This window comes from Anabrus simplex, chromosome 7 (assembly GCF_040414725.1).
Source record: "Anabrus simplex isolate iqAnaSimp1 chromosome 7, ASM4041472v1, whole genome shotgun sequence".
Classification (NCBI taxonomy): Eukaryota; Metazoa; Arthropoda; class Insecta; order Orthoptera; family Tettigoniidae; genus Anabrus; species Anabrus simplex.
In genome coordinates this window covers 120,465,030-120,490,279 of record NC_090271.1, presented here as the reverse complement: position 1 = coordinate 120,490,279, position 25,250 = coordinate 120,465,030, and the positions used below count along the sequence as shown (strand labels likewise).

At 38.6% G+C, this 25,250-nt stretch overlaps 1 protein-coding gene across 3 annotated transcripts in view; it reads left to right on the top strand.

Moving 5' to 3' along the window:
• LOC136877339 (BRCA2-interacting transcriptional repressor EMSY) overlaps positions 1-25,250 on the top strand; it is a 261,181-nt gene that overhangs the window by 219,984 nt on the left and 15,947 nt on the right. For all 3 annotated transcript variants that reach the window (XM_067151291.2, XM_067151292.2, XM_067151290.2), the window contains one exon: positions 1,643-1,742. In XM_067151291.2, the coding sequence (XP_067007392.1) occupies positions 1,643-1,742 (100 nt within the window). The remainder of the gene's footprint in view (positions 1-1,642; positions 1,743-25,250) is intronic.

Here is a 25,250-nt window from a genome sequence, read left to right as displayed (position 1 = left end):
CAGACATTGTCCAGAGGGGAAAAAAATGCTGTTGCGGCTGTTAGAACGTGCATTTTGCTATATGTTAAATCATGCAATCAGAAAAATCGATCGAAGTGGATGAAATCATGGATAGGAGAGCGAGACAACTTTAGTCACATGAGTCACCTGAGAGAAAATTAACCGGACAATTACAAGAATTATTTACAAATGGTCCACAGCGATTATGATATGCTGTTAGGTAAGCATGTACCGGGCGAATTGGCCGTGCGGTCAGTGGCACGCGGCTGTGAGCTTGCATCCAGGAGATAGTGGGTTTGAATCCCACTGTCGGCAGCCCTGAATATGGTTTTCCGTGGTTTCCTATTTTCACACCAGGCAAATGCTGGGGATGTACCTTAATTAAGGCCACTGCCACTTCCTTCCAACTCCTAGGCCTTTCCTATCCTATCGTCGCCATAGGACCTATCTGTGTGTCAGCTGGTGCCTGCATTTCATTGGGCTTGGCAGACTGATATGCGAGCAACTTCTGGCTCAGTGAGGAAAGCAACGGGAAGCTATCTCACTCCTCATTTTCCTAGTACGCTTCTTCAGTGATGCCTAGGCTATCTATGATAACTGTTGGCATAACTGTGGAGGATCAAACCAGCCTTCGGGCTGAATACCAAACATACACAACACATACATAATGACTTGTTTACCGGGCGAGTTAGCTGTGCGGTTAGGGGCGCGCAGCTGTGTGCTTGCGTCTGGGAGATAGTGGGTTCGAATCCCACTATCGGCAGCCATGAAGATGGTTTTCCGTGGTTTTCCATTTTCACACCAGGCAAATGCTGGGGCTGTACCCTAATTAAGGTCAGGGCTGCTTCCTTCCAACTCCTAGCCCTTCCCTATTCTATCATTGCCATAAGACCTATCTGTGTCGGTGAGACGTAAAGCCACTAGTAAAAAATTGACTTGTTTTGCGTAGCTATTACTGGAGAACAGTCTAGTTGAAAGCGTATTTACTGTGGATATTGTAGCTTCTAAGCTGAAGGAGGAGGAAAGGAGGATAATGAAGAATGCTTGATTGCGACACTGCGACACCTCATGTTTTAATTGTCAGAGACATGGCCGCTCTTTGTACATTTCAATAAATGTCCCTAGCAATGCCTTTGTCCACTCCATGCTCTCCTTACAAGAGGCTTGATCTGTGGGGTGAGGTCTTTCCGTTGAGGCGCTGACAGCAGGTCTTGCCTGTAGCAGATAACGCCTTGAATTGATCTCGCTCACTAACGAGCAGTCCTAGCCTGTCGGAACGCGTCACAAAAGGCCTCGTCTGTCACAATTCCTCTCCGTGTATGGCCAGCTAATATGTGAAGAGTATCATTTTCTCACTCAGTAAGTACAGCTACCCTTGGAAACATTAAGGCTGTAACTACACTGTTAAAGTTTTGCATGGTAATACATACACTGAAAAATCTTGATTCAAAGTCCATCAGATTAGTAATATTTTAAAAATATTGACAACTATAAGCAGTATGCACAGGCAAATTTTAAGTAAACTATTTTTCTGTTAAAGAAATGTGCTTTTATCAAAAAAGAGATTCTTCTTGACCATGTATCCTGCTTTATTTATTCATATTATCTGTTGAGTAATGTATGATGATCTGTTTCTTATTAGTCTGGATCAATAGAAGAACATTTCAGTAGTTTCTTGCAACCAAGTCCAGCATCAACAGTCTGTGATTCTACAGCAGTTACAGTTGAACCAAGTCACATGGGTAAGTAGAATATCTTGAATTATTTATTCCTTCTAAAAATTATCTTCATTCTATTATCCTCAAAAATATGAACCTGTATAATTTCATAATTTACTCAGCTATTGGAAGGAAAAAAGTCTGACTTAGTACAGCAGCCTGTAGAAAGCTTCAGGTAATTTATGAATACTATAATATTAACTGTTGTATAGTAGAAGAATTTCATTTATGTAACAGTGATTGTGATTTATGCACATTTATACTGAATATTATCCTAAAAAATCATCAACCACCCTTTTGTGATACTCTCCTCCTTTCATCATCATCATCATCATCATCATCATCATCATGAATTCCTTCCAGTGAGCTGGATAGGATGTTTTAGAATGATATGCTTCCATTTGTTATGGTCTTGGTATGCTTCTTCTCTCTCTCTCTCTCTCTCTCTCTCTCTCTCTCTAGGGCATCCCATGTTTCTCCTCTCTTCTCTAAGTCTTCTCTGATTTTGTATAACCAGGGCGTCCAATTGTTCTTCGTCCCAGAACGATCTTCTCAAAATACTGCCTTGGAATTTGAGTCGGCTGCATCCACCTAATGTGTTCTAGCCACTTCAGCCTTGCAACACTCAGCCTTTCTTCCATATCAGGCTAACCTGCAGGTCTTTTCATATCTGATCATTCCTATTTCTGTCTTTCCATGTTTTCTGTACAGTTAATCTAAGGAACTTTATTTCACAAGCTTGCAGTTGACTTTCTTCTTTTTCATGTATGATGCAACTCTACAGACTGTATGTTACAATGGGCAGAAGATAAGTTTTAAACATGGTCTGTGTAGCCCTCCAAGGAACTCCCTTGTCACATACTATGTTCCGTACTTGATGGGAGAAGCTGAATCCTTTTTGCACCCTGTTCAACACTTCATTCTTGGTACTTCCATCATTTGATATTGTACTCCTCAGATATTTAAAGATATTCACACATTCAGTCTTCTCTCCCTCATGGGTAAGATCACAGGGTGTATTTGTCCTGTTAACTTTCATTACCACTGTTTTGCTCTTGCTCACTTGGTGTTCCAAAGATCCAGTCTCCTCTGAATATCCCTCTCAGTTTCTCCCCAAATGGCATTATCAGCAAAAACAAATGCATTGATATCTTCATTATCTGTTACTTTGAGTTCCTTTAGAATAGTGCTCATGAGTGAAATAAAGAGCAATGGGGAAAGAAACTCCCTTGTTCGACACCTCTTCTTATTTTTAAACCCGTGAAGATCTTCCATCTCCTATTTGCACACTACTTTCACACCCATCATACAACATCTAAAAAATTTTAAATTAGTCCTTCTGGGATGTTATGTTTTTCTAAACATTCCCATATTTTTCCTATCTCCGCATTGTCAAATGCTTTTTACAAATCCAAAAATTGCTATTATCAAGTTCTTCCCTTTCTTCCAAAACGTTTCCATGAACTGCCTGAGTGAAAAAATTAGATCCTTGGTTCCTCTATTTCTTCTAAATCCATGTTGTTCCTCTTCAAATTGGGCTTCCATTATTTCTCTCAATCTGTTTTCCATAATCTTCTCCATTAAGGCAATGTGACAGAAGGGTGATGCTTCTATAATTGGTGCACTTCCTTCTACTTCCTTTTTTAAACAGTGGTATTATAATTCCTTTTTCCAGTCATCTGGCAACTTGTTCTCTTTCCATATAACTCCCAGTGTTCAGTGTAGCCACTGTATTCCAGGAATTCCAGCTGCCTTAATCATATCTGCTGTTAGTTCATCTGCTCCCACTGACTTTCCACTTTTAATTTTCTTTATGGCATTTTCTGCCTCTTTCCAAGTTATTGGAGGTTGTTCCATCTGTAATTCATTAGTAACTTTGGTAACTTGCTTTCGTTCATACTCCTCATTCAATAATTTTTCTCCTATTATCTACAGTAAAACCTCGCTAAGACGTTTCTGCAGGGGTCAAGGAAAAAGAAAGTGTTACGCGATAAAACATACCACTATAATGAAAACTATCCAACAGGGATATGGAAACACCAATCTGAAGGCTTTTTATGTCATGTATTCACAGGTAGCCTACAGTGAAAACTATATCAACTATTTCTAAAGATGAAAGGAAAGTATTAAAAGGTTTGAAAAACACAAGAGAACAAATATGAAAACCTCTTCCTCTGGGGCGTATACTATAATAACCAGTGCACTGAAAGGTGTGAAAAACACCAGACAACAAATATGAAAACATGTGCATGGGAGCCAATAAAAATATCAAAATATAATTGCAGATCACACTTTTTCAAAAACAAATGTAAGTAGAAGCCTTTTATTTCAGACCAGTGGGTTATTAAATATTATTTTCTTGTCACACTCTTAGACAATGAATTGGAGGTTATACTCGACCATGTGCAACTGCGAGGAATGACTGACCGCCATTTTGAATCTGACAAAACAAAACTTCGACCTACCTGAGTGATCGAGTTGAAACTCAAAGGCGCGAGTTTCAACGTTCGCGACCTCTCCATGCTTAAAGATGCGAATGCCAGTCCACTTTCTTTATTTAAAGATATGAACTTCATTAATGTTTCCGTATTGAATTGAGATTAACGATAAGATATCTATTAGGTTCAACCTTTTCAATACTAATTAGGTACGTGTTTATGTTACAAATACCTTTTATTCAACTTTGGGACCGGTTTTGACAGATCTTTTTATGGCTGATGATGACATTATATATGTCGACAGATCTTTTTATGGCTGATGATGACATTATATATGTCAAAACCGGTCCCAAAGTTGAATAAAAGGTATTTGTAACATAAACACGTACCTAATTAGTATTGAAAAGGTTGAACCTAATAGATATCTTATCGTTAGTCCACTTTCTGGCAGATTTTAATTTTGTCTTCTTTAATTAGGAATTTCACAACTTTTTCCATATCCATAACTAGTTTATCACAAGACAAATATGCACCCCACTAGTTTCATACAATTATGTTCCTAATCCAGGTGTAGGCTACCGTATCATGCAACAAATATTCGCTACTCTTCACTGTACCATTCAACACAAAATAAATTAACTTTACTAAATAAAATACATTAAATAAGTAAAGAAAATATAAAAAACTTCATCTAACTTCTGAATGGAATGTAAAATACAAGCCCAAACAGGTTCACTGTGTTATTTAGCAATCTCACTGCTAACCAGCAAGCAAAACTGAACATTCTTGAGGCTAACGGCTTGCTGCCCGAAGGTGCAGCTTATTCTGTGGAGTTCAGAAATTCAAGGCCTTTCTCCGTAATCACGCAGCTGTGACACTGGCTCTTACCCGAGTTGGAAATCACGTTCCTTCCACAAGGAAAGACAAATAACATTTTCAGGGCTAGAAAAAATGTGATCATGCTATGCAACAATCTTTAAAATTCGTGACACGGTAAGCGAGGTATTTTTATATAGATTTAATACGATGAGAATCGGTACTTCGAATTTACGATGAACTAAGTGGCAAAATTTGTTAATGAGGAATACACTAACGAGGTTTCACTGTAAAAGTCAGTATTCATAAAATCTACCCAATCTGGCCATAAATACTGTTACAAACTGTCCACGAAGTTCCTTCATATTTACCTCGACACAATCTGGTGGCGTATAGGAGAACCTCTTCCATAAACAGTTGGCAGTGACATCCAAAGTGATTCTGTTGCGTCCAGAATTTCGTTTTCATGAAGTCGGGTGATTATGACAATTGTGTCATGAGATGTACAATATTATAGGTTAGGATCCACCTTTCAATACTCCGTAATAAGATGGTAAAAAGTATAATTGTGTTTTGAACATTTACTGAATTGCTACGTTATGATACAATGTTAATTTTTTGCCTGTATTCAATGTGCTAGTTGTTTTAAGATCTTCGCAAATTGGCTGATGATGACACTTAAAATGTGTTGAAACCGGTCCCATTAAACAGGTTGTAACTACTTTTTACCATCTTATTACGGAGTATTGAAAGGTGGATCCTAACCTATAATATTGTACATCTTATTTCTCTATTCAATACGGAACAATAATGAAGTTTTTAACTTTAAATTGTGTCATGATCGTGGTGCTGCATATGGTAAGAAAACATCTTTGATATCCTGAAGAAGCTTGGCATTAGTGGAATGTTTGATTCAAACCATCCAACATTGGTGAAACTGGAAGTGTGTCTGACTGCCGTTGTTCAAACTATCCAAAGTCTGCTAGAATACCATAAGTTATTAGTTCCCTGATGCAAAGAATTTGCTGAAATCATGTTCAAAAAGAAAAGGTAAATAGCAAGGAAGATGAACATTTCAAGTCTAACAATGACAATGTGCAGGGTGCTAAGAAGTGACTTTGGTCTGAAAGTGCTTTGTCATAGCATTGGGCACTTGCTAAGATCACTAGTTGTTGGAAAGTTCTATTTATTTATTAGAAAGTTTTCGTAATTAAAGAATATTTAAATTGTCAAAATGACCGTGTTATGCCCCAGATGTAGTTACAACTTGGCAGGTGGTCCCATTGGGGTGTTTCTTACAATGGTGTTTCAGACATTCACTTTAGCAAGGAAGGAGTTGTAACATCTGACATATTTTGCTCCTGCTAACTTTCTTACCTGAGCATTCAAAACATCTGCTTAAGTGTAAAAAGCCCAGTGCTATGTTCTGTTGTAAAACCCTTGAATCAAACTTCGTTCATGGGGCAGAATTGGAGTTTTCAACTGGACTCTACTCCAGCACACAAGGCGTAGACCACTCAATAATGGTTGCTAGCAAATTTTTCTAACTTCTCTTTTGTTACTGATTAGCTCTCGGGAGTCCAGGTCTCAATCCTTTGTATTACAAATTGTGGTCAGTGCTTGAGGAAATGGTCTGCAAAAAGACATACTCATATTGACAGCCAAAAAAGAGCCTTTAGGGGTTGCCTGGCCCAGGCTGTAAAGGCGTGCTTGATTCACCTGGAAGGATGTGGGTTCAATTTCCCATCCGGAAGTCAATAATTTAAGAATTTAGATTTCCATTTATGGAGTGGCACTTGGCCCTGAGGGCGAAGGCTGCCAGGCATAGAGCTAACCAATCTATACCACTATGTGCCAAGGTTGCGAATAGTGTGAGCCTTTACCTTCCACTTCTCCAAGGGCCTTCATGAGCTGTACAGAGATGGCTTTGCTCTGCAAAAGAAAGCTTTTAAGACTGCTGTAGTCAGCATTCCCATGAATATCATGTATAATGCAGTTGATGCATGGCCCTCTTTTCCATTCTGTATGTATTTCACTTAGTAGTGCAGTGGAACCTCGATATCTCGAAACACCTCAGGAGCTGAATTTTATTTCGAGTTATAGAGAATACTATCTCTGAGCATGTATAGCACATAACTGAATCATATGTATCTACGGGCTTATACTGAATACATTATTTTTAACAGTATTTAAGAATATGCAAGCAAACTCTATTTTACGTCATCATAATTATAACCCTTATTATAGTAACTATTTTTAAAGACAGGATACAGTACATAGAGTAGTGAAACAAGAAAGATACCTCCGTTAACACCTTTGGAAAAAAAATCTGTTGGTGTCTTCTGTTTGTTACTGTTAATCTTTCCTCCTTCTCGTTGAAACTTCTCGTCAACACCAGGCAGCTGAGATTTGTAAATGGAGCTTGTCATCTTCAACTTCAGGGGTTGCTTTCATACGTGACCGGTAATTAATTCACACCCGAGAAGAAGCGAGGTTTCGCCGATTTTGCAGTCATCAGAAGTTTTAGTTTTTCGGTTTCCGTCATATTAGCTCCCAGCATCACTGTAAACCTTTCTTTACTTGTTAATGTTCCTCAGAAACTGCAAATGCCGTATTGCACAGTTAATGTTGCACAAAATTCGAGTTACAGAGTATTTTTTTGCTTCAAGGGAGGAAACGTTTGCTTCAAGAAATCAAGAAATTTGTGTAACCAAATTTCGAGTAATAGAGAAATAAATACATATGAAGAATAGCGCAAACTGCCGCGGAATATAAGTTACTTCGAGATACTGAAAATTCAAGTAATGGAGGTTCGAGATATTGAGGTTCGACTGTAGTTGCAGCAGTATATATAACATTATTTATGGCCAGACTAGCCTGTTTCAGACTAGGTGTATTACTTACATGACAGCATCTGTCTTGAATAATATTTGAAAAAACTAATGAACTTCTTTCAAACTTCCAAAATACCATTTATTAAATAGAATTCATACCAAAGTAGGTATATACAGAATACTTTATATTAGACATTAAACCTCCCCCTTGAACCATATGACTTGCCGCGGTGGGGAGGCTTGCGTGTCCCAATGAAACAGATAGCTGAGCCACAGGTGCAACCATATCGGATGGGTATCTGTTGAGAGACCAGACTAAGGAATGATTCATCGAAAGGGGGGTAGCAGCCTTTCGGTAGTCGCAAGGGCGGCAGTCTAGATGATTGACTGATACGGCCTTGTAATAATACTCAACATGGCGTAGCTGTGTTGATACTGCTACACGGCTGAAAGCAACGGGAAACTACAGCCGTAACTAACTCCCGAGGACATGCAGCTCTCTCTGTATGAATGATGTACTGATGATGGCTTCCTCCCGGGTAAAATATTCTGGAGGTAAACTAGTCCCCCATTCGGATCTCTGGGTGGGGACCACACGAGAGGGGGTGATCATCAGGAAGATGGATACTGACATTCTGCGAGTCAGAGCTTGGAATGTTAGAAGTTTGAATTGTTGTGGTAGGTTAGAGAATCTGAAAAGGGAGATGGATAGACTAAAGTTAGATGTAGTTGGTATAAGTGAAGTACGTTGGCAGGAAGAACAGGATTTTTGGTCAGGTGACTACCGAATTATCAACACAAAATCAAACAGGGGAAATGCAGAAGTTCGTTTAATAATGAATAAGAAAATAGGGCAGCGGGTAAGCTACTATGACCAGCATAGTGAAAGAATTATTGTCGTCAAGATAGACACCAAACCAATGCCCACCACAATAGTGCAGGTCTATATGCGGATGATGAGGAAATCAAAAGAATATATGAATATAAGAAAATAGAAGATATAATACAATATGTAAAAGGTGACGAGAATCTAATTGTGACGGGAGACTGGAATGCAGTGGTAGGCCAAGGAAGATAAGGTAATACAGTAGGAGAATTTGGATTGGGACAAAGGAACGAAAGAGGAAGTCGGCTGGTTGAATTCTGCACTGATCATAATTTAGTCCTTGCTAATACTTGGTTCAAACACCCCAAACGACGGTTGTATACGTGGAAGAGACCTGGAGACACTGGAAGGTATCAAATAGACTTCATTATGATTAAGCAGAGATTCAGAAACCAGGTGTTGGATAGCAAAACTTTCCCAGGAGAAGACGTGGACTCTTACCACAACTTGTTGGTCATGAAATGCCATCTGAAGTTGAAGAATTTGAAGAAAGGAAAGAATGCAAAAAGATGGGATCTAGACAAGTTGGAAGAAAAGAGTGTGAGGGATTGTTTCAAGGAACAAGTTGCAAAAGGGCTAAATGAAAAGGCTGAAGGAAACGCAATAGAGGTAGAGTGGATAGTCATGAAAGATGAAGTCAGTAGGTCTGCTGAAGAAATGATAGGAAGGAAGAAAATATCAACTAAGAATCAGTGGATAACTCAGGCGATACTAGACCTGATTGATGAACGACGAAAATACAAGAATGCTAGAAATGAAGAGGGCAAAAAAGAATACAGGCGATTAAAGAATGAAGTGGATAGAAAGTGCAAGGTAGCTAAGGAAGAATGGCTGAAGGAGAAGTGCAAGGATGTCGAAGGTTGTATGGTCCTGGGAAAGGTAGATGCTGCATACAGGAAAATCGAGGAAACCTTTGGAGAAAGGAAATCTAGGTCTATGAATATTAAGAGCTCAGATGGAAAGCCACTTCTAGGGAAAGAAGACAAAGCAGAAAGATGGCAGGAGCATATCCAACAGTTGTATCAAGGTAAGGTGTAGATAATTTGGTTCTGGAACAAGAAGAGGCTGTTGATGCTGATGAAATGGAAGACCCAATTTTGAGGTCAGGCTTTGAGAGAACTGTGAGTGACCTAAATAGGAACAAGGCACCTGGAATCGATGACATTCCCTCTGAATTACTGACTGAAACCAGGGGCTGCCTGGCCGAAGCGGTAAAGGCGTGCTCGGTCCGCCCGGAAGGACGTGGGTTCGAATCCCCGTCAGGAAGTCGTAAAATTTAAGAAAAGAGATTTCCACTTCCGGAGGTGCATTGGCCCTGAGGTTCACTCAGCCTACACCAAAACTGAGTATCAGGTTAATTCCTGGGGGCGAAGGCGGCCGGGCGTAGAGCTAACCACTCTACCCCATCACGTGCCGAGGTTAACAATGGTGGAAGCCTGTACCTTCCACTCCTCCAAGGGCCTTCATGGCCTGTACGGAGGTGACTTTGCTTTTTTTTTTTTTAGGAGAAGCCAGCATGGCAAGGTTATTCCATTTAGTGTGTAAGATGTATGAGACAGGAGAAGTCCCATCCGATTTTCAGCAGAATGTTGTTATATCTATTCCCAAGAAAGCTGGTGCTGACAGGTGTGAAAACTACCGCACCATTAGTTTAGTATCTCATGCCTGCAAAATTTTAACACGTATTATTTTCAGAAGAATGGAAAAACAAGTTGAAGCTGAGTTGGGAGAAGATCAATTTGGCTTCAGAAGAAATGTAGGAACACGTGAAGCAATCCTGACTTTACATCTGATCTTAGAGGATCGAATGAAGGAGGACAAGCCCACGTATCTGGCATTCATAGATCTATAAAAGGCATTCGATATTGTTGATTAATTTATTTTTTTTTTTTTTTTAATTCGTTAGGGCCATCTATGGACCACGGTGCTTGTGTTTTAGCTGTTTCTTGAAGTCATCGTCGTTGTTTGCCACAATTGGTGTTCTTAGCGGCTGGTTTGGCAGCTGTTTTCTTGTTGGTACCTCGAGCTTTCCTGATGGCCCAGTAGTCCTTCATTTTCCGGCTAAATTCAATCTTACGTTCCTCAGACCATTTCCTGGTCTCGTCTTTTGGTCTGTGGGTAACTTCTGTGAGGGATGTTACAAAGGATTTAGTTTTAAGAGTTGTATTATAGTTACTCCGATCAGCTATGTCGTTTTGATTTATGTGGAGTTCTGAAAGGTCCTTCTCCACTTGCTTCATCCACACGAACCCAGTAGCTTTGCCCTTGTTAGCAGCCTTGAAGATCCTATGAGATAATCTATTTGAGTCCATTCTGGATAGGTGTCCGTAAAAAGCCAGTCGCCTTCTTCTGATGGCATCTATGAGATTTTCTTGGTGTTTATATAGCTCACGATTTGGTTGATACCATCGGCTTCCATCTGGTAAAATTCTTGGTCCCACTATCCGTCTCAGGAACTTTCTTTCTTGTACCTCGAGGGCTCTTAGTGGGGTCTTCTTAGTTAAATATAGACACTCTGCTGCATAGAGGACTGACGGTCTGATTACTGCATTGTAGTGTCTTAGTTTGACATTCATCGACAGATTTTTTGAAGCATACAGCTTTCTACAGGCATGGTAAGCCTTATCTAGTTTGAGTCTCCTGTGTTCAAGAGCCATTGTTTCACTGAGGTCCTCTGAGAACCATTCCCCAAGGTACTTTACACTTTTGACTCTCTTGATGTAGATATTATCACTGACTCTCATCTTTCCAGGGGCATCTTTGATGTTAGTAACAAACTCGGTCTTTCCTATGTTGATCAAAAGACCCGTTTTAGCCGCTATTGAGTGCAGTGTTTGGAGCTGAGTAGTAGCCTCCTGTATGTCATTTGCCAATAAAGTCAGATCGTCTGCAAAGGCTAGGCATGGTATCCTCAGGTTGTCTGCTTTAATCCCCATCCGTAATCCAGTGTTCTCTGGAAGGAATCTCATCCACTCTCTAATTATCTTTTCCAGAACGCAGTTAAATAATATACATGAGATGCCATCTCCTTGTCTCACCCCTGTTTTAATGGCGAAACTCTCCGAGAGTTGTCCTCTAAACTTTACTCTGGCTGTGGTATTGTGCAAGGTTGCTTGCACCAGCCTGTTGATCTTGTCGTTAAGTCCTAGTTCTCTTAATGTATTGTAAAGAGTAATTCTATCTACTGAGTCGTATGCTTTCTGGAAGTCGACAAATATAGCTACCCATTGTCGAGCTCTTGATTTGCTGTATTGAAGGATGGTCTTCAGATTTTGTATCTGCTCGGTACAGGACCTCGATGCTCTGAACCCTGCTTGATATTCTCCTAACTCTTTATCCAACTGTCTTGTGACATGGCGTTCCAGAATCTTGGAAAATATCTTATAGGTAACAGCAAGGAGTGATATTCCTCTGTAGTTACTGGGATCTGTTTTGCTTCCCTTCTTGTGGATTGGATGGATAATGGCTGACGTCCAATCATCTGGGAGCCTCTCACTAGTCCATATGTCCAGAATTACTTTATGTATGCTCCTGAAGGTGTGTTCTCCGGCATGTTTTAGCATTTCTGCTACTATCCCGTCTTCTCCAGAAGCTTTATTGTTCTTGAGTAATTTAATTACATCTCTGACTTCTTCATACGTTGGAGGAGGGATAAACTCAGTATTGGGGTTAGTTGGTTCTGTAACTTGGAGACGTTCAATAGGTTCTTCTGCATTTAAGAGTCCTTTGAAGTAGTTAGCTAGGGTCTTGGTACAATCGCTGTCATTAAGACACAGCGATCCATCTGGTCTCTGGAGATGTAAAGCAGGGGAAACGAATTGGGTTGTTTGTTGCTTGAGGCCCTTGTATAGATCTCTAGAGTTGTTCCTTACAAAATCCTCCTCTGCTTGCTTAATCAGTTCCTGGTTGTGCTTCCTCTTGGCCCCTCTTATGATGCTCGACGTAGTTTTCCTCTGTGCAATGAAGGCTTGTAAATTAGCTTCGTTCTTATGTACATTCCATTTGATCCACGCTAGCCGCCTAGCTTCTATAGCTTTATCACATTCGCTGGACCACCACGGATGCTTGTTCCCTTTAGGTCTATTGGGGATTGTTTCCTGAGCCGCTACTGTTATGGCATCCCTAAGTTGATCCCATTTTGTAGATGTGTTAATCCTGTTGGTATTATGAATCAGCCTCTCTTGGTAACTAGTGCTGTCTTCTTTGAGTTTGGTGATATCAAACCTAGGGATCTTCGTGTTTTTTGCTAACATACCCGTGGTCTTTATTAGTGGTTTCAGGTTCGTTTTAACCAGAGACAGGTAGTGATCAGAGTCAATGTTGGCTCCTCGTATCACTTTGACATTCATAATATCCCTGTGGTGCAGCTTGTCTATTGCTACGTGGTCAATTTGGAATTCACCCATCATGCTATTTGGGCATCGCCATGTCATTGCCTTTCTGGGAAGGTGTTTGAAAGCTGTAGACATCAAAAGTAATCCATACTTGGTGCAGACACTGATTAAGCGTTCCCCATTTTTGTTGGTTCTCTTATGGGCAGGATACCTTCCGACAATCTTCCGGTATTTCTGTTCTCTACCGATCTGGGCATTGAAATCTCCTAACAATATAGTCGTATGATGATTTGGTACTTTATCAAGGGTTTCTTCAAGGGCATCCCAGTACTGGTTTGTCATTTCTGGGTTTTTCCTGTTAGAGTCATTGGTAGGAGCGTGGAAGTTAATCATTGAGTATCCCCTATTCTTGCATCTGAAGGAAAGCACCGATGTTCTATTTATTTATTTATTTATTTATTTATTTATTTATTTATTTATTTATTTATTTATTTATTTATCTATTTATCTATTTATTTATTTATTTATTTATTTAACCAACACAGCGAGAAGCCGACGAAGAATTATTTACAATTTGTATAAAAATCAGTCTGCAGTGATAAGAATCGAGGGCTTTGGAAAAGAAGTAGCAATCCAGAAAGGAGTGAGGCAAAGTTGCAGTTTGTTCCTTTTCAGTGTTTACATAGAACAGGCAGTAAAGGAAATCAAAGAGGAATTTGGAAAGGGAATCACAATCAAAACTTTGAGATTTGCCAATGATATTGTTATTTTATCTGAGACTGCAGAAGATCTTCAGAAACTGCTGAATGGTATGGACGAAGTCTTGGGTAAGGAGTACAACAGGAAAATAAATAAGTCCAAAACAAAAGTAATGGAGTGCAGTCGAACGAAGGCAGGTGATGCAGGAAATATTATATTAGGAAATGAAGTCTTAAAGGAAGTAGATGAATATTGTTACTTGGGTAGTAAAATAACTAATGATGGCAGAAGTAAGGAGGACATAAAATGCAGACTAGCACAAGCAAGGAAGAGCTTTCTTAAGAAAAGAAATTAGCTCACTTCAAACATTAATATAGGAATTAGAAAGATGTTTTTGAAGAGTTTCGTGTGGAGCATGGCATTGTATGGAAGTGAAACATGGACGATAACTAGCTCAGAAAGAAAGAGAATAGTAGCTTTTGAAATGTGGTGTTAAAGAAAAATGCTGAAGGTGAGATGGATAGATCGAATCACGAATGAAGAGATACTGAATCGAATTGGTGAGAGGAGATTGATTTGGCTAAATTTAGGCATAGATATCAAGGATAATTTAATAAAAAAACACCTATTCAATACTTTCCACGTTTAATGTGGTTATTCTCTACATGATTTTATGTAGACTTATTTGGTCAGGTACATGTTTCACCCATTATTTTGGGCATCTTCAGCCTGTGAACAACCTTTAGGTCAAGGTTTGGGACCTTTTTAACCAATATAAACATACCAATATATACACTATATACAATATATACATTATATACAATATATACAAACATAAGTTAATACAGTTAAGTTTTTTTTTGTGTTGTTTTTTGGTCCTAATCTATCTAATATGAAAAATGTCCAAAACTAAAATGGATCTTCTTTTCGGTAAAGAGGATTGCATATCTAATTCCTATTTTCATATTAGATAGATTAGGACCATAAAAAAAAACTTAACTGTATTAACTTATGTTTGTATATATTGTATATAATGTATATATTGTATATAGTGTATATATTGGTATGTTTATATTGGTTAAAAAGGTCCCAAACCTTGACCTAAAGGTTGTTTACAGGCTGAAGATGCCCAAAATAATGGGTGAAACATGTACCTGACCAAATAAGTCTACATAAAATCATGTAGAGAATAACCACATTAAACGTGGAAAGTATTGAATAGGTGTTTTTTTATTAAATTATCCTTGATATCTATGCCTAACGTCATCTTCAATACGGAACAATAATGAGAGTTGTTACTTGTAATTTGGTAGCCAACCAGGCAAAATACCGTTTAAATAGGTACTTCAACCTTAAGGTCAAGATTTGTAAACTAACTAAAGACATAGCCTTTCTAAAACAGTGTCTAGAACTAAAATTGATCCCAAAATTTTTGAAGCCTACACAGCGAAAAAACATATCTAACCAAAGTTTGATTAGAGTTCAAAACAAGGTCAACGACATTTGGTTAAGAAATGAAATTAAAGCGTCATATAAAAAGAAGTCACTTTTAAATATGCAGTTATATAGAGTTCATTTAGCGTTAGCTCAGGCTTTACATCCGTTAGAATGGAACTCTTTCCAACTACATGTGGACAATAAATTGATTGCTTTATTGGATAGGAAGCAAGTTATTCTCGACAAGAAACTATCTCAATTAAAATCATCCCAATCACGGTTACCAAAACGTAGTTCAGACACGCAAAAAGCGGCTCCCTCACAGAACAATACACCCACAGTAGTTAATTTGACAGACGTACAGTTCTCTGAAGAAGAAATGGGGATCTTGAATAAAGGCTTAAAACATAACTGGCCTAGCAAGAAAAAAGAAACGGATATTATCAACACAGTAGCTGAGATCGAGGCTAACATTTCTAAACTCCCTTTAGAAACACAAAATGATACCAGATTTGAGGTAAAAAAGAAACTACCAAAACTAACGGAAGAAATAAACGCATATTCAAATTTCGACCACAAAAAATTGATCCAGAACGTAAAAAAGAAAATAGACGACAACAACATTATTGTCACAAAAGCAGACAAAGGAGGATCCACAGTTCTCCTAGATCAAAACACATACATTCAAAAAACAGAAGACGTTTTTAAGGACAAAATATACACAATAGTCAACAAAGATCCAACCACGAGAATTCAGCGAAATCTAAAAACTCTAATAAGAAGTTCTAACTTTCTTTTCAATGAACAAGAACAACAAAAACTTTTTAACATGAACCCTAGTATTCCGACAGCCAGAGCCTTACCAAAGATTCATAAGAAGGACATTCCAATACGCCCTATCATAAACTGTAGAAACAGCCCCACCTATAAAGTATCAAAATTCATTCACGGCTTTCTAAAAAAACATTACGTATTCAATAATAAACATCCTTTAAAAAATTCATTCACTTTTTGCGAAATTTTAAACAAGTTTAAGCTGCGACCCAATCACTCAATGTGCTCCTATGACGTCATAAATATGTACCCAAACATCCCTACCAAAGAAACTGTAAGAATCATCAGTGATAATATCAATAAACACAGCGGCCTTAGTAAGATGGAAATTGAAGAATTCATGAAGATATTAAATTTTGTCTTAAGCAACAACTTTTTCTCTTTCAATGGAAAGTTTTACCAACAAAAAGGCTTAGCGATGGGCGACCCTCTTTCTGGCATCTTAGCAGACATTTATATTTACACAATAGAACACACAAAAATTATAACACAAATAAAAGGCGTATGTTTATGGCTGAGATTTGTAGACGATACTTTCATAATTTTCGAAAAAAATGTCACTAATAGTGACGAGATCTTGGAGTCACTAAACAAAATTGACCCCAATGTTAAGTTTACTAAAGAGGATGAGGTTAGGAACTCATTAAACTTTTTGGACTTAACTATTACACGCGGACATAATACCTTCGATTTTCGAATATACAGGAAACCTATACACTCTCCCTTAACTATTATGAATTCATCCCTACACCCCAAGTCCCAAAAACAAGCCTCTTTCTATAATTTAATTTATAGAGCTTTAAAAATTCCTCTTTCTCCCAACAATTTAAAAATTGAACTGAAGTACATAAGGAATCTTGCTCAACTCAACGGGTTTAAAATAGATATGGTCAACCGTTTGATTAATAAAATCAAAATTAAATTGTCCACTAACCTCATCCCAGAAAAACCTAAAAAAACTAGTTTCGCCACATTTACATATAACAACCCAGCCGTCCATCAGATCGCAAATACTTTAAAGAAGCACAATGTCAATATAGCCTTCAGGACAGTTAACACCAATCGAAACATATTTTTTAACCACAACAAGGTCAATCACAATAGCAACCATTATTCAAGGTCCGGCATATATAAACTAACATGTACACAATGTGATTTTTCTTATATCGGACAGACTGGCCGGAGCTTTAACACGAGATATCTGGAACATTATAACACTCAAAAACACAATAAGTACTCAGCGATGAGCCAGCATATGAGAGAAACGGGCCATCACTTTACATCCATAGAGAAAGATCTTACCATCATTAGAAGCATAGGTAAAGGGAAATTAATGAATGAACTGGAAAACTTACACATCTTTTTAGACCAAACCTACAATAAAAATAAAAATCTCAACGACGTCAATGAAATTAAAAATCCTTTGTACGAATTAACACCTAGATTAATTAATATCGTGAATTCAGATCAAAACAAAATCCCTCAATTATTTAAATCTCCACACTCAAATGCTTCATCCACCATGCCAAAAGTTAAACCCGCCCATATTGCTTCTAGAAACTCCCCTCCAGCAACAGCACACACGCCCATAGACCAGCCTACGCCCACTCTCCCTCCATGCCCCGCCCCTCCATTACCGCACCAGTACAACACCAGGAGTAGAAATGGTGATAAGACAGGCGCTGCCGGAACAGACAGGTCCATCTAGTATTAATTGAACAAGTAAGTCATTTTACAGTTAAGAGGTGTTAATTTAATACATTTTATCACAACGCGTGCTCTAAATTTTTAATTCAAAAATTTTTTTCTACTTCATTACAGATATTCTTAAGATCCCTCCCAAAGACCAAGCAACACATCAACGGGAACAATTTTCACACAAGACTGTATCAAGTGTCTAGGAGTTTCTTCTCAATTAAGCAGCAGCCTAAAACTATGAAACAGCTTAATATTGTACTCTTGTCAATTCCTTGACGTTACATGAGACCCAAAGTCAAGACGCTAACAGTTTCATTCACAACGTTCTTGACCAGTCTACCTACAACAATCGGCTTTTAAATCTCCACTTGTGCATGACAACACATTTAAATATTAGTTACGTCAAGAACATGAAAATGAAAATCGTGGGTCAAATAAGCCCCAGTTTTAATATCACCCTTTCTCAAGACTTATGATTTTAAAAAAAGAAGATCCGTTTCATTTTATTTTTATTTTTGAACATTTTAAGTTAACCAGAATAGAACTGCCAAGTTAAAACACATTTAATTTAAATTTATATTTTCAATCTTGACCAACCTACAAGCAACAATCAGTTCAAATCTCCACTTATTGTTGACGACACATCCTGTCACGAGACACGGTACGTCAAGAACTTAATATGATATAGGGGTCACATAAACCCCGATATGCAATCCTCTTTACCGAAAAGAAGATCCATTTTAGTTTTGGACATTTTTCATATTAGATAGATTAGGACCAAAAAAAAAAAAACTTAACTGTATTAACTTATGTTTGTATATATTGTATATAATGTATATATTGTATATAGTGTATATATTGGTATGTTTATATTGGTTTAAAAGGTCCCAAACCTTGACCTAAAGGTTGTTTACAGGCTGAAGATGCCCAAAATAATGGGTGAAACATGTACCTGACCAAATAAGTCTACATAAAATCATGTAGAGAATAACCACATTAAACGTGGAAAGTATTGAATAGGTGGTTTTTTATTAAATTATCCTTGATATCTATGCCTAACGTCATCTTCAATACGGAACAATAATGAGAGTTGTTACTTGTAAATTGGCTAAATTTGACGAGAAGAAGAGACAGAATGATAGGACACATCTGAAGACACCCAGAACTTGCTCAGTTGGTTTTTGAAGGAAGTGTAGGTGGTAAGAACGGTAGGGGTAGACCAAGGTATGAATATAACAAGCAGATTAGAGTAGATGTAGGATGCAGTAGTTACGTAGAAATGAAAAGGTTGGCACATGGTAGGGTGGCATGGAGGGCTGCATCAAACCATTCTATGGACTGATGACTCAAACAACAACAACAGACATTAATCCAAATTTTACATAATCACCGTGGGTATGTTCAGCCCTCATCCCGAAGGCTGGTTGGATCCTCAACAGCTCCACCATTAGGCTGATTCTCCACGAGCAGGTAAAACGCCGCTGTTCGCCCGCTACAAACCCGCTTGCGGAACAGAACTATGAGGTATATGTTGAGTTGTCTACACGGGCGGTTTGCACGCCGCGGGTGGACGCGTTCATGAGCGGGCAGGCGGGTCTAACGCCAGCAGAGGCGTTATTCCCGCTAGCGGTAGAACAGCGAATCATACTCCACGTGGCGGCAGTGAGCAGTTTACCCGCTTCTGTTGCACGATAGGAATTGCCTGAAGTGTAGTATATTCTTTACTAGCTGATGTACCTGTGCTTCGCTACGGAATTCTACATTGTATACAGAATTCTCGGTTGGGTATTGTACATGTTGTGAGCAAGATTGTATTAAGTTCCAGAGCTCCTAACGTTACCCTAGAAACGCGACGGGGAAGTTACCGAACGTCTTTTCTAATATGAAGGCTGTATTAGGAAATATCCATTATAACGATAGGCCCGCTTGCCTACCGTCAATCAAAATCAAGTTGGGGAGCATTATAATGGCAGACACTCAATCTCCACCTGCCTTTTTTACATCCTTAGAAAGACTGTATTAGTCATTTTCCCGACTGAAATGAACATAGGTCATTACAATGATGTCAGTAGGAATGACACGATTAAAAGCAATCTTTTGATTTGAAATACTCGATCAAATGAAAAACCACGCATTGTTTCACTTTTAATGAACAGTACTACGCTTGCGATCTAACAATCCAAATGTTCAGAGCTGGAGTGACCAAGCCGCAGACAATCGTGATCCGTGAACACTCTTCGTCTTTTTTTTTTTCGGGGCGGGCGGGGGGGGGGGGGGGGCAGGGTCGAATAGTGGAGAGTCCCAGGGCAAAAACTACTACTCTGTTTCCTAGCAATAAACAAGGAATCGGAAAATCTCAATTCACTACACTAGCGGGGTAAGAAACTATCTGACTTGGAGGCAAATTCTTTCTCAAAGCCAGAGGAGAAAGCCCCTCTTCACGGCTAATTTGGAATAAAATGAACATAGATTTAATAAAAGTGAAGCGGAAGAAGCTTTTCTTAAGACACGGCTCTTTTTAGGATTGAATTTTGAATTATTTAGTGAATTGTGGTGCTATAATTTGGAGTAGACCTAAATTTCTAGACCAGGTCATACTACTACTACTACTACTACTACTACTACTACTACTACTACTACTACTACTACTACTACTACTAAGTGAGCCTCTGCCTTAAATGTGCACACTGCTCATTCAAAACAGCGCGTCAGAGTAGGGATCGCATAGCTGGAATACTATGATGAACCAATGTGTTACGTACTAGCAGTATCAGGAAATGTATGAACCAGAGGAATGGAATACTAAAGATGAACGTTTTCTAACTTCCCAGCTATTTCCCGCCAATATTCAGTCAGGCTGTTATACTCTGTACGCAGCAGTAATCCCATATATCAGAGTTAAGCGGCAGCATAAGAGGCAAAGAACATCACAACAAACAATGGTTAATATAATGTTATTGTTGATGAATGTTATGCGCTTTCGATATAGTAGGCCTTCACATTTAGTTTTCTTCCGACTCTGAAATACCACTCTTATCATAGTCGGTGTGGTAAAAATGAAATGTCGTATGGCTTTTAGTGCCGGGATATTCCAGGACGGGTTTGGCTCGCCAGATGTTTCTATTTGACTCCCGTAGGCGACCTGCGCGTCGTGATGAGGATGAAATGATGATGGGGACAACACATGCACCCAGCCCCCGTGCCATTGGAATTAACCAATTAAGGTTAAAATCCCCGACCCGGCCGTGAATCGAACCCGGGACCTTCTGAACCGAAGGCCAGTACGCTGACCGTTCAGCCAACGAGTCGGACGTCGATGTGGTGAAACTGAATAAAACATAAAGGTAAGGGTGTATTCTGCTCGAAGGCAGGCCCGAACCTCCGCAGAGGTGTGCCTGAGCCGGGGTTTACGTGCGGTGGAGTGGCCAGTTCTTTTCCGCTCCTCCATTCCCTTACCCCCCACCAACAGCGTGTAGCAACCCATCCCAAGCTTGACCACGCCCAATGTTGCTTAACTTCGGAGATCTCACGGGATCCAGTGTGGCAACCCATCCCAATCTTGACCACGCCCAATGTTTCTTAACTTCGGAGATCTCACGGGATCCGGTGTTTCAACACGGCTACGGTCTTTGGCAATAAAACATAAATGATCGGAAATTGCATTATCTCTAACTTTTTTAAGCAGTACTTTTTGATAGGACCAATACCTTATTGTAGGTATTAAAAAATACATGTTAGGTGCCTTTTCCTAGACTGTAGTTTCTTATTCCCCGACTCTATGTACCGATTTTCATCATATTCTGTTAACCCATTTTCTCTGGTTCGGCGTTGATATGGACTTAGCAACAAAAATATAAATTCATGAATGTCTCTGTTGTCATAGCCGGTACGGTAAACATGTAAGAGACATAAATGATCGGAAATTTAATTACATATAACTTGATTTATGTAATATTTTTTGATAAGACCACTAAAAATATAAATATTTGAGAATTAAATTTCAGGACTTCCCCTAAACCACCACTTCACTCATTTAGTAATACGCAACTTAATAAGTTCAAAAAGCTCATCGAATGAAGCAACTGACATTCTAAAATATTGGAAAAACATTTCCGGATAGTTCCTTTGTTCGCACAACTTTAAATGAAATTGTCGATTGGTGAGTCGATTCGATAACGCAGGGTGAGTCCATCAACGTCTTTTCTTACCAGGTTTACTTTTTAATATTGCTAATAACTGTAGTTGAAGAGCTCCGACAACACAACCAACAACGACATCCATGTATGGCGGGTTTATCGCTGGTGGAGAATGGCTGCGCGTGTCGCCGGCGTTTTTGGCGCTGTTTACAGGCGTCAATTCAACCGCTCGTGTAGAATAGGCAAAAAGTTTGAGCGGTCAGGCGGGCGAACAGCGGCGTTTTACCTGCTCGTGGAGAATCAGCCTTAAGCTGTCATAGATGGCCTAGGCATCACTGAAGAGGCCTACTACGGAAATGAGGAGTGAGGTAGTTTCTGTTGCTTTCCTTGCTGAGGCAGAAGTTGCTATTACTTATCAGTCTGCCAAGACCACTGAAATGCATGCACCAACTGACCCTATGAGCAACATTTTCACACTATTCATAGCATGGACTCGCTGCATAAGGATAGGCATTACTAGCATCGCTCATACCTCAGTCACTTTCATATTGTTAAAGCCAAGGATAAGACTGAGACAGATCAATGAAAGTAAGAAAATTGCTCTAGCCCAGACCAGAAGACACAGTGCACTGTTAACACTAGGGCTCGCCAGCAAAGGCATCATCACCATGTAACAGTCTAAAATGTGTTCCTCCATTGCCTCACAATAATTAAAACAATGAAGGCATTGACTTAAATGACTAAGGGGTCCTTTGTCATAATTTCTTCCACTTATCAACTTCAGTAATATTCATTATATTTTAAGAAATGTAAGAACTAGTCTGTACACTTCGTACAATCTTAAATTTCATGTTGATAAAACATAAATCTAGCTCTTTGAGGCTTTCGGTTCGGAAGGTTCCAATTTGAACTTTGAACTGGGTTGGGATTTTTAATCGCATACGGTTAATTCCTCTGACTTTGTGTTCACTCCAATACTCTCATCTTCATACAACACATTACACGACTATCCACTAGAGTGATGCACAGTGGCAAATACATCCCTCCTCATATGGTTGACGTCAGGAAGGGTATCTGGCTGTCATCTTCCATCAGCGTAATAGTTCTTTTACCATCTTACTTCAAGAATATTCTCTAGAGAATTATTTTGTCATTTTTCAGCTTAACTTCTAGGAACTTTCTGCTGTATTAATTTGAAATTGTTCCAATTTTACAACCGCAGCTTGTAAGGACTATCTTCAATACTAAAAACTGGATTTTTTTACTATGGACTATTTTATAAAAATCAGCCACAATTAACATATTGTTCATCCTAGAACATTATATAACATCATTGTTTTTAAAGGCACAGTTTTGTCAGCTACTGTAAATTGTGAAATTGTATTAACTCCATAGCCCCTCATGGGACCTTTTGACTGTTTACTACTATCAAGACTTTGCTTCCAAAGATTTTAATGGAAAATACCAACATCAGCATTACAAAATATTTATGATTGGACTGAGCATCGAACTGTGTTAAATTTGAACTTGATATATGTCTTTTGTGTTTTGGAGTGATATTTATCCAATAAGTGGCTGAAGATGTCCCAAAAGAAGGGACGAAACATATTCCACTATAATTCAATTGTATTTTAATAAGTAAATACATTTTTTAAGGTATTGAAAAGGTGAAATTTCTCTTAAATATATTTAACATTGTCAGTATGGGCTTTTAACCATTAAATTTATTTCATGCAATAGTGCACTCCTATGACCCCACTAGGATGTGGGAAATGTGCTATAAGAATAATAATAAGAAGAAGAAGATGAATCTGCCCAGAGATATACCTTACAAGCTTTGGCAAATGGAAATTCTATCATCAGAAACAAACTACAAGAAATTCAAAACAGATTCTTCAATTTTAATAAAGCCATAGTAGACTTACAAATTTTAAAACCAGTGTTGGTATTAAAAATCTGCTCTTAAAACTATGGATGTAGGTTTTTGAACTACTGATCAATTTGAAATGAACTTTGCACAAAAAATAAGAAATATCCAAAGTAAACTGCTTGCTATATGACATATTGGACAATATATACTCTTGAAACATGTGGCTCATAAGTAATGTGATTGATTGCATTATTGGCCCATGACCCTAAATCAGTCGTTCAATCAGTCAAGTCAAAAATATTTATTTTGCAAAAGGAGTATTTTCCCTTCAGGTCAGGTCAATAAAGACTCTGCTAACATATGTGACAGTAGACGGTACTACCTGCGACTGTCTGGCCGAAGGTTGGGCGGCCGATACCAAACCCGACAAACTAGGGGAAAACCAACAGTTACGGGGGTAGGAGTTTTCCCTTAGAAGGTTAGATGAGACCTTTGTATAGGAAATGACACATAAACTCATCAGCTGTTGCCTTGCAGTGAGGCAGCAGACTGCCAAAGGCTAAGGAGACAACCCTTGTCAGAAAATCAACTGAAACGTTAGTCCTAGCAAGTCAGTGGAAGAGAGAAATTTCAATTGCTTTCAAAACCAAAAGAAGCCTCAGAGTGTTTAAACAAACTCAATAAGGACGCAAGTTCTCCTGGTATTGATATTAATGAGAGCTCAACGCTCGATGCTCCATCAAGATCCAGCAAGAGAACTAAAACCTACAAGACAACGACCACAATCAGAGTAGCAACTCTGAATATCATTACTTTGACAGGGAAAATAGAAGTGTGTGTTGATTTGATGAAAATTGGGAATATTAATATACTAGGACTGAGTGAAACCAAGTGGAAGGGATAAGGGTCAAAAGAACTCGGAGAAGGTTACCATCTATATTGGTCGGGAGGAATTTCAGCTAAGAGTGAGTGTTATAATGGACCATTCAATTAACAGCATGTAATAGACATAAACTTCAAATATGACAGGATTATCCCAAGTCAATCTAAAATAAAACTCTACCCAGAACATTAGTATCATTCAGTGCTATGCCCTGCAAGTAGGTTGTGATAGTTCAGAGAAAGACCTATTTGAAGAATCCTTGGAAGAGCAAGTTAGAGGTGAAGGAACCATTGTTATTGGTGACATGAATGCCCAAGTAGGGTCTGATAGGCACAGTTATGAGAGCATCATGGGCACACATGGATGGGGACCAAGGAACACTGAGGGAAGCAGACTCCTAGATTTCTGTCTGAGAAATAACATAGTTATTGGTAATACCTGGTATCACAAACAGAAAAGTCACAAAATCACCAAATATGGATGGAATGGGCAACAGGAGTCCATCATTGATTATATGGTAGATAAACATATACCAGAAATGTTGCTGGATGTGAAAGTTGTAGCGTTGGTTCGAGATAATAATGCCTACACAAATAAAAATAATAATAATATGAAAATAATAATAATAATAATAATAATAATAATAATAATAATAATAATAATAATA